The 15,916-nt window shown below is 56.4% G+C and overlaps 1 protein-coding gene across 2 annotated transcripts; it reads right to left on the reverse strand.

The window, feature by feature from the left end:
• Window positions 1–678: 678 nt before the first annotated feature.
• Window positions 679–15,338, reverse strand: SGTA (small glutamine rich tetratricopeptide repeat co-chaperone alpha). 2 transcript variants are annotated; one of them, XM_006047841.3, is made up of 12 exons: window positions 15,183–15,338; window positions 8,259–8,396; window positions 7,568–7,674; window positions 7,332–7,416; window positions 6,329–6,428; window positions 5,912–6,016; window positions 4,968–5,106; window positions 4,239–4,301; window positions 3,069–3,106; window positions 2,216–2,305; window positions 1,907–2,028; window positions 679–1,826 (listed from the first exon to the last, which is right to left on the reverse strand). In XM_006047841.3, exons 1-11 carry the CDS (start codon window positions 15,301–15,303, stop codon window positions 1,914–1,916), a joined length of 1,101 nt encoding a protein of 366 aa, XP_006047903.2. In that variant the 5' UTR covers window positions 15,304–15,338; the 3' UTR covers window positions 679–1,826; window positions 1,907–1,913. The 2 variants fall into 2 exon arrangements, with proteins under 2 accessions (XP_006047903.2, XP_006047904.1); XM_006047842.3 differs by lacking the exon at window positions 15,183–15,338 and adding an exon at window positions 14,528–15,070.
• Window positions 15,339–15,916: the final 578 nt, after the last annotated feature.

The following is a 15,916-nucleotide window of genomic DNA, read 5'->3' on the forward strand; positions in this document are numbered from 1 at the left end:
CGCTAGGGAAGTCTATTATCTCAGTTTTTAAAGAGGGACCATTTCCTCAGGCAGGTAGCTGGAGCAACGTAAATGCCAGTCCACCCTTCCATGGGACACAGCCAGGACTTGCCTCCCCTTTGCTCTGATAGAGCTCTCATGCCCGTAGTAGAATGGGGGACGGACTCCTCTTCTCCCTGAACTTCGTGACTTACCAGCCACCATCCAAGTGGCAGGGAACATGGGGAGGTCACCTCTGAAGGACACAGCAGCTCAAGGTCACTAGAGGCTATGAGGACACCCACTGGAAGCCAGAGGTCACAGCCAAAGAAAGTGGTATGGCCCCAAAGCATTTCCACAGCCCAGCAACCCGGGGGAGTCGAGTGCAGGCCTGACACCCTCTGCACCTACACCACACGTGTCAGCCTCTGGACAGGGAGTGAGCCAGACTCATCAACACCTGGATTTAGCCCAAGGGGGTCCCCAGTCTGACTTCTGGCCTCCAGGATGGAAACACTGTGTGTGGTTAAAGGCCACTACATTTGTGAGATTGTCTCCAAGGTGACAGGGAAGGCACACACAACCTGGGTCAATGGTTCAGGGTGACCCATGCAGGGTCCACGCTGGGGGTTCCCAGAAGCTCTGGGAGGTGAGGGGGTGGGGGCAGAGCGGCACTGAGAGGTCCACACGGAGGCCAGCAGAGGTCACGATGTCTATTTATTCCCCACACGTTATCTTGTCACCATGGTAGCACTCATGAGTTAGGATGCCTTGCGGGATGTGTGTGGGGCTGTCTCTCTCTTGAGTTACCTACACACACAGTACTGGTATGGTGTCGCCTCCCACACGACCCGACACCACCAGGGAGCCTCCAGCGATCCCATCACGAACATTGTGGCCTGAGCCACGGTGCCAGGGACCCTCTCCACCCTGCCCTGGGCTGCAGGGACATCCAGGGTGGCTGCCTGGCGATCTCAGGCCCAGGCAGGTGGCCGTTAGGGACCCCTGTAGCCCCAACCCCCAAGTGGGAGGAGAGCCTGCTGAGGATGCAGGCAAGCCAGGCCAGCAGGACCACCTGTGGACAGAGGACAGTGGCTGGGATACACAGCCAGGCTGGGACAGGCTCAGGAGCCAGCTCAAAGGTCAAGAGGGCCCCTCGCAGTCTGTCAGTTTTAAGTACTGGGAAAAGCATGGCGATCAGACCCGAGTCCATCCGAGCACTGGACTGGAATTCAAGTCCCAGAAATGGGTCATGTGCACCCAAGACGTCTGCTTCAGCCCCTGCTGGGCACAGAAACTGCCTTCCAGGGCACTTGCAACTGGAGTTCCTTGTGTGAAACCCGGGTCTGCTGGGCCGGGCTGGCTGGCTGGCAGTGAGCTCGTTCGAGCAGGGGTGGCCAGGGAGGCCACAGTCAACTCAGAAAGTGGCTTCTTGGGGGCTGGGAGGCCCTGCAGACAGACTGGGGGGGCAGGCAGGGGCTGAAGAAGGGGCTTCGGGGCCACGGCACCCCACGGGCCACTTCTCGGAGAGCAGTGAGAAGACCACCCCCACCTCAGAATGTTCTAGAAAATACTTTAGTGACCAGGTCTTCAGGGCAGGGGGCCAGGAGGGAGATGGGTGCTGGTCTGCACTCACAGCTTGCTGGCTCTGTTTCAAGAAGGATCTGGGGGCCGTGAGAGAGTACAAAAAGGGAGGGAGGGGAGGAGGTAAAAGTAAACATCGTAAAAATCCGGCTTAACATGCAGGTCCAAGTTCTTTTTCTCTCATGGGCGATCCAATGGGAAGAGACGGAAAAGGTCAAGAAGGCTTCCTGTTGGCCGGGAAGGACCCGATGGCGCTGGGCAGGCTGGAGGGAGAAACACCTGAGTGGGACCACCTGGCAAGAGACCTGAGGGCCCAAGGTGACCCCCAGCCCCGGGGACTCACGGGGCGGTCACTCCTGCTGGTCGTCGTTGCTGGCACTGGGAGTCCGACTCCTGATCTGACTGCGGAGCTGCTCTATCAACTCTGGGTTCTGTTGCTGCATTTGCTGAGCGAACTGCTGGCCCCTGCAGGTGGGGGCAGGGGGCATGCCTGGGTTCAGCCAGGTCCAAGGCACCCACCCAGCCACCTCTCCCCACCTGACATGCCCCTGGAGGGCAGGGGGACCACTCTCTGGAGGATGAGGCCCCACAGAGCACCCAGGGACCCTGGACCCTGCCCCACCCGGGAACCCTGCCTGGCAGGTCCACTCACGCCTGGATGAGACTGGCCAGGTCATTCTGCGAGGGGCTGGTGCCGGGAGTCCCCAGGGGGTTGTGGCCGCCCGAAATCATGCCAGACATGCTGCAAAGAGAGTCCTGGACTTGACGACGGCTCAGCCCCCTTTTCCCCCTGCAGCCCTGCTCAACCCTTCCCCTCTGCTGGCAAGAGATGTCCCCTGGGACCCAACTCCCCCTGAGCCCACCCTTCTGACTGCAACCTGTCAGTTTCACCAACTTTCCCAGGAACATCCATTTTTTACTTAAAAACAGTGATTCTCAGTGGGGCAGTGCTGCCCCCCAGGGACACTAGGCCATGCCGGTGACACAAAAGACCACAGAATGTCTGAGTCCACTGACGTGAAACACTGTCAGGCCGATCCACAGACGGGTGACTAGTAGTCAGGAGCTGGGAGACCACACTCATGGGGTGGGGCTTCATTTTGGGGTGATGGACGTTCTGGAATTAGATTGTAGTGACCAGCTACAGGACATCATAAGCGTACTTAATGCCATGGATCTATAGACCTTAAAATGGATAAAATAGGAAACTGTATGCATCTTTTACCACAATAATTTTTAACCACAAGGTCCAAAGAAGAAAGGACTTCCCTAGTGGTCCAGTAGCTAAGAATTTGCCTGCAATCCAGGAGATGCAGGTTCAATCCCTGCTGAGAAAGTAAGATCCCACATGCCATGGAGCAACTGAGCTCACGCACTGCAACTACTGAGCTCCCGTGGAACGACTGAGAGTCCATGCACTGTGATGCAGATCCCGAGTGCTGCAACTAAAACCACAGCCAAAGAAGTATTTCAGAAAGACCCAAAGGAGAACAGTGGTCACTTACAGCTGCTGAACCTGGGGATTGTTCATCAGGTTTGATGCCTGAAGAAGAGAACAGACCTGTCAGATGGGGCAGACTCCCCAACGCATCCTGCCACTGACAAGGTTACCCTGTGAGCACCATGGGCCTCCAGTCCAGCACCCAGAGCGCCTGCCTGCCTCTTCCCCAGGCCTTACCACCCATAACGCACTGCAACCCTCCCCCACTTCCCTACTTTCATCCTGTCTGGACTCTCATCTTAGGAGATTCCAGGCACCTCGTCACCACCCCGGATGGGGACGCCCCAGAAGAGTTGGTCCCAGTTCTCCTCTGTGGATAAACGATGACACTTGTTATCTCCCCTGCACTGATCCCCTCCCCTGCCAAGTTGGGACGATCTCCTCTGGGCCAATTTTAAGACAAACATGAGCATAGGTCAGGGAGGTGACTTCCAGGTTGTGGCTCCTTCCAAAAAGGGCAAGACAGCGCTACCACCTGGCCGTGGCCTGTCCACCGCCCTTTGTGGCTGTCTCAGGTCATAGTCGTACGAGCACCAGGCATGGCTGGGTACTAACAGCACTGCACAAAGCCTCGGAGGGCTGTGATCATTGACCCCAATGGACGAGGCCAAAGGAGTGGCCACTGCCAGCTGCGTTCCCTGGCTGGGTGTCCTCCTGCCTTGTGGCCATCTGTCCCTGGATGAGAGCAGAGGCCCAGCTACAACATGGGAGGCCGGACACGTCTCATCGGGACAGAGACATTTCTCTGGCAGCTGGGGCTCCTCTTCCTGATGGTCTGAGACCCTGGGGCCCCTGGAGCCAGCAGTGAGCCCTGAGGACCAGCAAGACCACCTGGAACTGCACAGGTGTGTGGACACGCCAGGTGCCTGCTCCCGGGGGACGCCCTATGCAGAACACGCACCTCTGCACAGAAGGTGGCCTTTCTCTGGGGCCGCCACGCCCTGCCAAGTCTCATCTGCACCTCAGGGAGCAGGTGTAGCCACTCGGTAGTCACTGTGTCCACACTGAGAAGGGGCTCAGCATGGGGTGCAGGGCTGGGAGAGGTGGGCTCAGTCTGCTCCCTGTGCTTGACATTGAGGAGTCTGACAGAGGGTGCTGCAGGTACCCCCTCCCTGGGACGTCTGTGGCTGTTCTGACCGTAGGCAGGGGCAGCGGGGGCAGGTGAGGCCATTACCATGCTCATGAAGCCTGGGTTGTTCAGCAGGCCTGCGATGTCAAAGCTGCCAACACCTCCCGTCTGCGGATGAGAAAAACCCTGGTCAGTGGTGCCGGGACACAGGACCTCGAAGGCTAGTCCCCAGCAAGTGAGGGGTAAAGTTTTCCATGGGGGGCATGCTGGAATCCTGGGCGTCCCTGCAGCTCAGGCGGTCCAGGCCTATAGCCAGACGGAGCTTTGTAGAAGGAAGCACCACGTGTGGGTCACCCAGGAGGAGCTCAGCATGTTAACCTCAGCTTTTACTTTGAAGCTGACTGAGAAAGGACAGTGCCCTCCAAGAGTAGCAAGTCCTTAGAGATAGTAACCAACTCGTCCATGACTGCACCTTTCACTTGCACACCTCCCAGTGCAGGCCAACATGACCCCTCCTTCACGGGGCCCCCACAGGTGGAGCCACAGTCCCCACCCTGGTCACCTCAGATCATTCACACTAGGTACCCCGAGCCTGCTGGCCCTGAGGGCTGACTCCTCTCCAGGGAACCACTGATAGGCTCTGGTCCCCACCCCGAGGGGTGGCTTCCCTGAGTGACATGCCCCCTTCTGTTTCTGGGATCAGCCCCTTCTCTCAGGACAGGACCCCGCTGAACAGAGGACCAGCCCCCAGCACCAGAGGGTCTCCACACCCAGGTCTGGCCTTGCCCTCCAACCCAGCTGCCCCGCCCCCAATCGCTATCCCACTGGACTCACGGGACTGGGTGCCTCTCTCAGCCGCAGCTCAGCCACCTTGAGGTTGGACTTGTAGGTCTCATTGTCGGGATCCAGCTCCAGGGCCTTTCTGTAGTAGGCCACGGCCTCCGTGTGCTTGTTCAGGCTGGATAGTGCCAGGCTGCAGATGGAGGGACAGAGGGCATGGGGGAGGGTCCGGGAGGCAGCCCCAGTTCTCGTGGTGGGGGGTCAGAACCCTACCTCCCTGCTTGGCAGAGCTGGTCTCAGGTGCATCCCGGGACCACCTGGGAGTTCATGACAAGGAGGAGCCTCAGGATGGGCTGCAGGCCAGGACACCAGCCAGCCACCCCCAACATCCACAGAGGGAAGTGCTAGAGACAGTTATAAAACCCACCTCCAAAACAAAAACAAAAACAAAAAAAACCCACCTCCACTGATGACCCCCCCGAGTGCCAGGTGGGGTGCACCCTGAACCCCATGGGGAGAGATGCTCTGCCTGGGACCCTCCCCAGCCTTGCCCTCCATGTCTCTGCATCTGCTGTCCATCTGTTTCTTCACAAAAAGCTGATTAAACTAAATGACACAGGAATTTCCTGATAGTCTGGTGGCTGAGATGGTGAACTCTCAATGCAAGGGACCTGGTTTGATCCCTAGTCTAGGAACTAGATCCCACATGCCCCAACTGAGAATTCACAACTAAAAGATCCCATGTGCCACAACTAAGACCCATTACAGCCAAAGAGATATTAAAAAAAGAAAAATCACCTAAATGACATGTCCTCCTGACTTTTGTGAGCCTCATGGGGAATCGCTGAGCCCAGGGAGGGGTCATAAGAACTGTGACTTACGCCGGGGGCTCAGAAGCTCAGGTGTCAGCCTGGACTTGGGATGGTGTGGGGCTTTGTCCCTAACACAAGCGCCCCGGGCAGACGGTGTCCGCGGGGTGGATGGGCAGGCACACTCACCCCATTCTGCCATAGGCCTTGCTGTAGGACGGGTCTATGCAGATGGCCCGCTCGCAGTCCTGCACTGCCCCTGCATAGTTCCCCAGTTTGCTGTAGGCTGCAGCTCTGGGGGAGGACAAGCAGAAAGGTTGGGGAGCCAGCTCCTCCTCGCAGCCCCTCGCCCGGTCTCCCTGGCTACCTGGTGGGGCAGAGGCAGGGTCGCCGAGAGTGGGAGGCCCAGGCAAGCTGAGTGCCCACGCTTGGTACCTGCTCATGCTCACTCACGCCTGGCTACCCACCGGGCCAAGTGTGTCATTTAGGATGGCAGCTGAGGCATCGCCACCCCAGCCTTGGGTGCGACCACTCTCCCCATTCTCTCCCACAGCCTGCCCAGGCCCCTGCCAGCAACTCCCTCCTCCCCCACACTCCAGGTTGCACCTGTTACAGAAGTAGACGGCATTCGCAGGGTTCAGCTCGATGGCTTTCCCATAGAAGTGCACAGCGGCCTCGAAGTTCTCTACTTTCATCTGCTCATTTCCTAAAGAAAAAGGAAAGAATACATCCATCCTGGGGTCGGAGGCAGCCTTCTTGGCTCTCTCGGCTTCCCTGTGAGGGGATGGGGTTTTAAGGCCCAGGACGTGACACTCAAACACAGGTCAGGCTGGTGGCAACTGTCATGGCCCTGGCTGTGCCATTTGGGAAGCTAAGCCTCAAATGCCATCACTCTTGCTCGTTCCTTCAGAAACAGCCCAGTTTTAATGAGATAGAATTCACATACCATAATCCTATCCTTCAAAAGTATATAATTCTGCAGTTTTTAGTATGTGCAGAGTGGCCCAATTATCACCACTAACTCCAGTACATTCCATCAGCTGAACATAAGCACCAATAGTTGTTACCACTCCCCAGTCCCTGACAACCAGGAATCCACTCTCTGTGTCTGCGGATCTGCCTGTTTTGGACGTTTCCCATCAGTGGAATCACACCCTGTGTGTCCTTCCGTGTCTGCTTCTCTCACTGAGCATCGTGTCCTCAGGGTCTGTCTACCTGGTAGCGAGTGTCAGTGCTCCATCGCTTTCTGGGACTAAGTGACATCCCCGAGTGTGCAGAGACCACACGTGTGCATCCACTCATCGGCTGATAGGCAACTGGCTGGTTTCCGCTATGAGCACAAGCACCTTTGTGGACGTGTTTGCACACCTTCTGGGCATACCCCTGGGAGGACCCACTGGGTCATGTGGTCACTCTAACCACTTGGAAAGCTCCACAGTGGCCTTGCCATTTACATCCCTCCCACTGAGGGTCTGACTTCTCTATGTCTCTACATCCATGCAGAAGCCCCTGACCCCGACTCCAAGGCTGGCTCGCCATCTACTCTGACGGACCGGCTGGCTTCTACTTCCTGCAGCATCTGGAGACCAGGTTGTGGGGCGCTCCTCACCTTCAGTTTTGAGGCGTTCTGCCTCGGCCGAGTCCTCCTCCGAAGGCGGGGTTTCCTGGGGGCTCCTCAGATCTGGTGGCAGCTCCTGTCCCCAAAGCGAAATTGAGTTGCTGGAGAGGCAGTAGGAAACCACCGCCCCCCTGCCCCACCCAGCTCAGCACCCTTCATGCCTCTGGGGGTGACTCAGGCCCTTGTTCTGCGACCGACCCATGGTCCCGTGGGACCCGAAGGCTCACCTTGCCCGTGGCAGCTGCTTCAAATATTTCCGGAAGAGTTTGGGGGAGCGCGAGGTCGCTGTCCTCCACCGTCACCCCAAAAGCGGTCTCCAGGCACTGGATGGCAACTGCCAGGGGAATGGAGGTGCACTCTGCTGACCCCAGCCCCGCGACTGCGATCCTGGCAGGCAAGATTCGAGCTTCCCTTCTCGGGCCAGCTCGCCAAGGCCTCGGAATGCATCGGTTGTGGTTCTGATTCCTCGGGGAAGTGGAGGATGGACCTACCCCTTGAGCCCTGAGGCTGGGAGGAGAGGGGACAGTGCTATCCCTGCCTAGGAGGGAGCAGATGGTGACCTCAGGGCTGTCTGTGGGGTCACAATGCTGGGGCCGCCCGGGTGGTCTGACTGCTGGGTCTGGCCTGGGGTCCTCAGCCTCATTTCCATCTTCGGTGGGTAGGGACACACATTCAACGGGGGGATTCAGAACCCTAGGGGGCTGTGCCTCACTGTAAGAGCAAGTGACAGAAAACCAGCAGGGGGCCCAGCGTCCCTCCCTGTGAAAGAGGACGGGGACTGGCCCATCACACTCACCCCACAAAGCTCCTGGGCACTGATGGGGGAAGGAAGGAGGAGGATGGGGGAAAGTAGCTGGCAGCAGGGGGCAGAGGACCCAAGCTCCAAGGAGGGAGGGAGACTAGTGACCCCCCACATACCTTCCAGGCTTTCCTGGGCATCAGACGAGAGCTCCCCATGCCGGAGCTGGTCGTGCAGGAAGCGGATGATGGCGTAGGCCAGACGCTTCTTGTTGTCCATCGTGAGGTGGGAGGACACACGCCTGGGAGCTTCAGGACCTGCAGACATAGAAGGAGACAGGCCTGGGGGCTTCAGGATCTGCGGACACGGTTCAGGGCATGAGGACAGGGTGGCAAGGACAGCCAAGCCTTTTCCCCTCTGCCCCCACATCCACCATCGTGCACCTCTTGCCCCAGACCATCCAGGCCCCAACACACCCCACCCTGCAGGAGCCACTTGAACTCACTGGCTAGCTGTATCTGCTCAACGAGAGAGGCAGGAAAGTTCATTCTCCCCATTTCACATAGGGGACACTGAGGCCACCCAGAGCCCCTGGCAGTCCTGCCTGATTCCTGCCCCAGGGTGACATGGCCCTGGGCCCAGTGGTCGTCACTCCTCACCAGCTGGATGGGGTACACAGGGCTCCCCAGGGACACAGAGGGTGGGCCACAACCCCACCTGCTGCTTCTCTACGCTCAGGACAAGAAAACATTCTGACATTCCGAGTCCCAAACATTGGGGGAACAAGCACTGTCCATGAGGGTCAGACAGGACCAGCTGGTGGGCCTGAGCAGACCAAAGGCCCAGAGGGCACTGACTCCCTCCCTTCCAGGCCGCCCGAGGGCCTCCTCTGGGTTCCAGCACACCCTGCTGTATTCCTAGGCTTTGTGTGACCCTTCCTGGGACACCCTGGTGACACTTATGGTTGTCATGGCTGGGAAGGCAGGCCCCCACAGTGCCATGATGTGCCAGGTACTTCACATCCCTGCAGCTTTGCCCCCTGCAGGGGACCACCTCCCAGTCAGAGCGTAAACAGGCTCAGAGGGGGCAGCCCATGCTTGCCAGGCCTGCGGAGGGCTGACCTGGCAGCTGGGATGTGCAGTGTGAAATATCTTGGTTCCCCTAACATGCTCCCATGGGGTGAACAGCCTGCATGGCCTAGAAATTGAGGGGCAGCCTCCCGGCCGACTTATCACTAACCCATCACTGGTCAGTGACAGGTAAATCAAACTGGAGCAAGTCCTAAGCCCCAGGGTTTGCACACTGGCTGAGAGAAGGCGGGTGCTGTCCACCCGCGGCCCTCAGGTTCAAGACATGTGACCCTGGAGGCACTTAGGGCCCTGTTTCCGGTTTGCAGAAAACGACATCACTGACAGTTTAAAGAAAGGAGAGAAGCCAGACACAAAAGGCCACACAATGTGCGATTCCACTGATGGGAAATGTCCAGAACAGGCAAATTCACAGACACAGAGAGTGGGTCCCTGGTTGTCAGCGACTGGGGCTTCTTTCTGAATGTTCTGGAAGTAGAGGTGACAGCTGCACAGCACTGTGAATGTACTGAAGTCTACTCAATGTTATAGGATGTGAATATCTCAATGTCTAAAACGTGAACTTGAAGAAGCGGTGTTTTATGCAGCTGGACAGGGCATCTTGGCCACTGTCCCACTCCCCATAGCTCTTTAGGGTGGGGGAAGTGGAATGACTTTCCTCCCCCATTTCTGGACACAATGAGCCTTTACCAAGCAAGTGCCTTTGGCTCAAGCGTATCCCTGGAACCAGGAGGTCTAAGGTCAGGATGGGCCAGGCCACAGAGGGCAGGTGGCCAGTAGTGCAGCCAGAGGATCTTAGGAACAACACTGAGGGGCCATGGAGACCAACCCACACAACTCACGTGCTCAGAGGACAGTGAAGCCCCCAACACCGAGTCATATTCCCCAGCTGAACCAGCAAGCTGCCACCCAAAATGTCAACTACGTTCTGGTTTTTCAGTTCAGTTGCTCAGTCGTGTCCTACTCTTTGCGACTCCATGGACTGCAGCACACCAGGCTTACCTGTCTTCACCATCTTCACCACCTGGTTTTCACAGGTATTTGTTTTGCAAACAGCAGCTTCATTCACCACAGCCAAAAGGCAGACACAACCCAATGTCAGTGGATGGACGATGGGTCAATAAATGTGGTCCATCCACATAGTGGAATATTACTCAGCCTTAAAAAGAAAGGAGGTTCTGACACCTGCTACAACCTAGACAGACCTTGAAGATATGATGCTTAGTGAGAGAAGCAGACACAGAAGAACAAATACTGTTTTGCTCTACTCATAGGAGGTCCCTGGAGGAGTCAGATCCATAGAGACAGGAAGTAGATGGTGGGGCCAGGGGCTAGGGGAGTGGAGTCAGTGTTTAATGAGGTCAGAGGTTCAGTTCAGGAAGATGAGAAAGTTCTGGAGATAAGGGTGGGGATGGTTGCATGACAATGTTGAATGTGCTTAAAGCCACTGAACTGTGCACTTTGAAATAGTTAGGATGGTGAATTTTACATTATGTGTATTCTACTGTAATTAGAAAAAAACTTGTTTTCAAAGCTCAAAGTGGTCCTCTTAGGATGCAGACCTCTGAGACGCCAGGACCCTAGTCCTTTTGTATATTCTGCTCTAAATCAAGGGTCAAGGGCCACACCTGGCAGCCATCCATTTAGCTGAAAATGTCTTTTGCATTCATATGCTACAGAAGTGCCTCCATAATATGCTTGGTTTTCCTCACTGCCCCCAAACCCCAGAGAATTTACCACCTGTCCTTCATGTTTACCAGCTCACCTGGTAATACACTCACTGAACTGGATGGAAGGGTGTCAGGGTCTCCCAGAGGGGGGTCACATGTCAAGGTGACATGGTAAGGTCACAGGACTGGGTAGCTGGGGCTCCCCCATGTGTTCCAGGCAGCACCTTGGGGCATGGCCCCCCGTCATACCCATGGGAGGCAGCAGTAGGTCACTGAGATTCATGCTGGGCTGGGAGGGTACCGGGGGCGGGGGGTGGTGGTGGGCGCGGCGGGGTGGGCGGTCTGCTTTCCCTCCCAGGGAATAAATGTGGCCTTTGTGACAACAGGCATTTACTTAAGAAAATAAAGAGGCAACCTGATGTCTATGTGAGCAAGCTGTAAGGATGGAGGGAGTGACTCTAAGGGGTTGCTGGGGGTCCAGGGAATTCAGAGACGAAGTCACATGTGTTCCCTGCACACTCTCAGTTCTTCCAGCCCCACCCCCCGCCATACCCCAGGACCTTCGCATGTGCTGCTAACAGCCCTCTCCCCCGACAGATGCCTCCCTTGAGGCCACTGATGCCTGGTTTCCCACTTCCAGGGCTTCTTCTGGTCTATGACAGGACCTTCTCCCAAGATTTGGCCCCCAATCCGACGCACTGAGTGCCAAGACCAGGGCCCTGGAGCCCACCCAGGGATGATGCTAGGCCCTACAATCTTAATGCCTCAGGCCCAGCAGTCTCCATCTGAGGCCAGCTCCTTGTCACCCCCTGCCTCAGGGCTGAGATGCTCTGCGCCCCATCTGAAGGGGGCCCAGTGGATGTCCTCACTCTCTCCTATAAAACAGGGTAATGGAGGCTGCTGGGAGATTCCAGCATCTCATGTAGGTGTCTCCCCCAGGCTCTACAGACATGGGGGGCTGGGGAGAATGTGCACTGAAGGGTGTTTAATAGCACCCTCTGCATGCATCTTCTGGGAGAGGGGGTGGGGTGGGATGGGACAAGACTGGGTTCCATCACCATGTGACCTTTGAGGTCCTGGGACCCTGATCATATTTAAATACACACCTGAGTGGAAGGGCGGGGAGGTGACCCACTGTGGGGAGGTGACACTGGGGCCCTCCTGGTTCACACTGTCTGACCATTGGGAATTTACTGTGGTGTCCAGTGTGAGCAGGCATCAAACTCAGTATTTTTCTCAAATGTGAATGCAGGGGCCCGCCCCCTCGGCATAGCTGACAAGGGGTCAGGTCACTGTGCAGGGGGCGTCCTGGGAGCTGTGAGGGATGGGGCAGCATCCCTCTCCCTCACACCTTCGATCCCAGGAAAATCCCCCTACCCTACCCAGGGTGTTGCCAATCACAAAAGTCTCTAGACGTCACCAAACCCCCAGTTGAAAGTCACTGATACACACCAAGTGGGAAAAATAAAGGGCAGATTTTCTGGCCAAATGACTTGGCTGTGAACTTTCAGCAAATCCTGCATTCGCCAAGTATTTTGGGTTACACGGGACTTCCCAGGTGGCTCAAATGGTAAAGAACACACCTGCCAATGCAGGAGACAGAAGAGATGCAGGTTCAATCCCTGGGTCAGGAAGATCCCCTGGAGGAGGGCACAGCAACCCATGCCAGTATTCTTGCCTGGAGAATCCCATGGACAGAGAAGCCTAGAGAGCTACAGTCCACAGGGTTGCAAAGAATCAGACACGACTGAAGCAGCTCAGCACACATGCATGCTGGGTTTCAGGACTGCAGACAAGAGACTGCGAGTCTGCAGTGGGACTGGCACCTGTTGGACGCAGGCGGTCCATGCGAGTGGCCATTCTCCTCCCTCTGGATGGCCCGCATCACCTTCCTGCTCCCAGCAAAGTGAGTACAGAAATGCTGGCACATGCTCTTCCTCAGCTGCTACTGGGCACCAGGGGCTCAGGAACAATTCCGACTTGTCAGGCTTTGGCTAGGAAACAGAATCCTCAGCAGGACTGTTCTCTCTCACAAGAACAGCAAGGGCTTTGTGAGGCCCAGAAGGCTGCAGGGCACTGGCTGCAGGCATGGGGTGCAGGCAGGAGACTGGCCGGGAATGGACAATGGCCCTGGGGTGCGGCTGAGGCCAGGGACCCAGTGCCAGTTCCTCCCGGTGCCTTCAGAAGCCCTGCTGGCTCTCCATCCACCTTTCCATTTTCTCACTAAAAACACCCCAGCCTCAGGAATTCCCTGGGTGTCCAGTGGTGCCAATGCAGGGGACATGGGTTCGATCCCTGGTCCGGGAAGATACCACATGTGGCTGGGCAGCTAAGCCTAAGCACCGTAACAACTGCGCCTGTGAACGGCAACTAGTGAAGCCCAGGTGCCCTAGAGCCCTTGCTCTGCAACAAGGGAAGCCACCGCAATGAGAGGCCCACACACCACAACTAGAGAGAACTCCCGCTTTCTGCAACTACAGAAAGTGCATGCATAGCAACAAAGACTCAGTGCAGCCAAAAATAAACAAACAACAATAACAAAAATTTATAGAAAAGACTATAGCTCTCAATACAGGGCAGTGCTTAACCCGATTTAGGGCCACTTACCCTTCCAGGAAGACTTAATTATAAAGCCCTGAATGAAATCCTTGGAGTGCCCAGCACTTACAAACCTGAGCTGTATACTGTACCCACACTTGCTTATTTCAGGGGTCAGCAAACATCTTCTGAAAAGAAGGGCCAGGGTGAGGACGTTCAGCTTCCCAGGCGCCAGGTAACATGCGTGTGATCCAGTGGGCTCTATCCCACAAAACCTCATTCACAAAAACAGGCTGCAGGGACTTCCCTGTGGTCCAGTGGCTAAGCCTCCATGTTCCCAATGCAGGGGGTCCTAGTTCGATCCCTGGTCAGGGAACTAGATCCCTCCCCGCCAAAAGAGGCTGCAGTGGGATTTGGCCCCCTGGTCACTGTTTGTTTAATCAAACTCCCACTGTACAGCATAAAAAACTGAGGCCCAGAGGGATGGGAGCAACCTCCAAGGTCATCCAGGGAAGATGCATATCTGCTGTTTTGAACCTGCGCAACTTGATTCCTAGAGCTCCAAACTCCAAAATACCCTTTCCTCACCCACAAATGTGGACACCCACACCAAACCTTGCATGTGATTTCTTGGGGGTTCACATCCTTCACCCCTTCTGGAGAGCACGGGTGAAAAACCACTAGTCTGAGGTAGGACGTACTTCCACACTGTGGACATTGAGGGCCAGGCTGTTCTCCGTGGGGCCATCCTGTGGAATGTGGAGCAGCATCCCTGGTCACCACCCCCTTGATACCAGGGGCGCCCCTGGTTGTGACAGCCATAGACGTCCCCAGACATGGCCCCGTGTTCCCTTAGAGGACAAAATGCCTGGCCTAGGGAGAGGAAAAGCAGACAAAACAAATAACCAGAGAGAGAAACAAAAGAAAATGGGAAACGTTGCTGGGCGGAGATGCAGAGTGCTCACGCATTTCCTAGCATCTGATAACAAAACCATCTGTCCTCTAGGAAGCTCTAGACAAGTAGCAAGAACCTAATGAAAGAGGGTTCCACATGTACTTAACCTCATAATGACCCTAAGAGACATACTTCTACAGCCCCTATTCGTGGCAGGAAAGGGTCGTGGAGGGGGCAAGCGACTTGCCCAAACTCACAGAGCCAGCGAGAGGTGGATGAGCCGGTCCTCAGCGCCAGATTTCGCCCCCGTCTCCGGCACAACAGGCAGAGGTCGTCCTCGTGAAATTGGACTAACCGCTGTTGATCTCTTGGAGCTGTCACTTCGCGCTGGGGGCCCTGCGGCTTTAGTCCTCTCGGGAAGTCCCCCTACCCCATGCAGGGACTGTGACGACGCCCGTTATACGGAGGGGGAAACAGGCTCCGAGAAGCCAAGAGGCTGGTCAAGGTCACCCAGGTGAACAGTGGAGGCGCCGGGTCAGGGAGCCCCGACTTGAACCCCAAGGACCGGGGCCCCGATTCAAAAAGACCGTGTTTCCGGGACACAGCGGACACCCAGCGAGTGCTCACTGCGTGCGGGGCGCTATGCCTCCCGCTATCCACCCCCGGGCCTCCTAATCCGCATTTCATAGGCCTGGAGTCCAGAGGAAGGAAACCTGGGCAGCCAAGGGCTTGCCCGACGCGGTCTGGCCTCAGTTTCCCCTCCGCGCCGCCCACTCACAGCACTCCGCAAATTATGGCGACCCCGGCCCCGGACCGACGTCTTCCTACGGGCACAGGAGCCCCAGAAGCCCCAGACGCCCCGAACTGCGGACCTCAGGCCCATTCGGACCTGCGCCGAAGCCCCCGACTCACCTCTCAGGCAGCCGAACCCGGGACCCACCGACGGCTGCGCCTGCGCACCACGGCGCCTCCCGGTCCCGCCCCCCCAACTGAGACGCCTGCGCAGAAGGGGCAAGCGCCTCCTGGCTTTCATTCTGCGCAGGCGCGCCAATTATCAAGGCTGGCATAAGGGGAAGTGACGCACTTTAGAGGCTGGGACAAGCTAGTCGTTAGGGCAACCAACCACTGCGAGCGAATGGAGGCCGGAAATCAGGACTGACTTGTCCTCTACAGCGGGAATGGAGTGGTGCATCATGGGACGGTGGAGGATTCTTGTGGGTTGGCTGAGTCGTCAGGTGGTGCCGAGTGGGCCACGTGGTGCAGCTGCGTTTGGGTATCTGGCGCCCGGAGCATCATAGACTATCTTTGAATTCGAGCAACTGTTATTTATTTTTTTTACTCATCCATCCTCCAACAAGTGAATTATTTTATTCATTCAGTCCATCAGAATAAAGTATAATAATTCACAGATTTTTGTTCACAGCAGGTGCCTAGTAGTCAACGAATATGTACGCCAACTATAAAGGGAAATGTTTGCTCTCATTACCTTGTATTGCGGTATACTGTAAACTAGTGATTGAGTGAGTGAGTGAGTGAAGTCGCTCAGTCGTGTCCGACTCTTTGCGACCCCATGAACTGTAGCCTACCAGGCTCCTCTGTCCATGGGAGTCTCCAGGCAAGAATACTGGAGTGGGTTGCCATTTCCT

Source organism: Bubalus bubalis, chromosome 9 (assembly GCF_019923935.1).
Source record: "Bubalus bubalis isolate 160015118507 breed Murrah chromosome 9, NDDB_SH_1, whole genome shotgun sequence".
Classification (NCBI taxonomy): Eukaryota; Metazoa; Chordata; class Mammalia; order Artiodactyla; family Bovidae; genus Bubalus; species Bubalus bubalis.

Bases quoted from the DNA above. Each gene is read 5' to 3' on its own strand.
- SGTA (XM_006047841.3), bottom strand. From the start codon at position 15,303: ATGAAAGCCAGGAGGCGCTTGCCCCTTCTGCGCAGGCGTCTCAGTTGG. The intron at 4,302-4,967 runs GTGAGTCCAGTG...TCTCATCCGCAG, and splicing joins TGAGAGAGGCACCCAGTCCC to ACGGGAGGTGTTGGCAGCTT. The intron at 3,107-4,238 runs GTAATGGCCTCA...TCTCTTCTTCAG, and splicing joins ACCCAGGCTTCATGAGCATG to GCATCAAACCTGATGAACAA.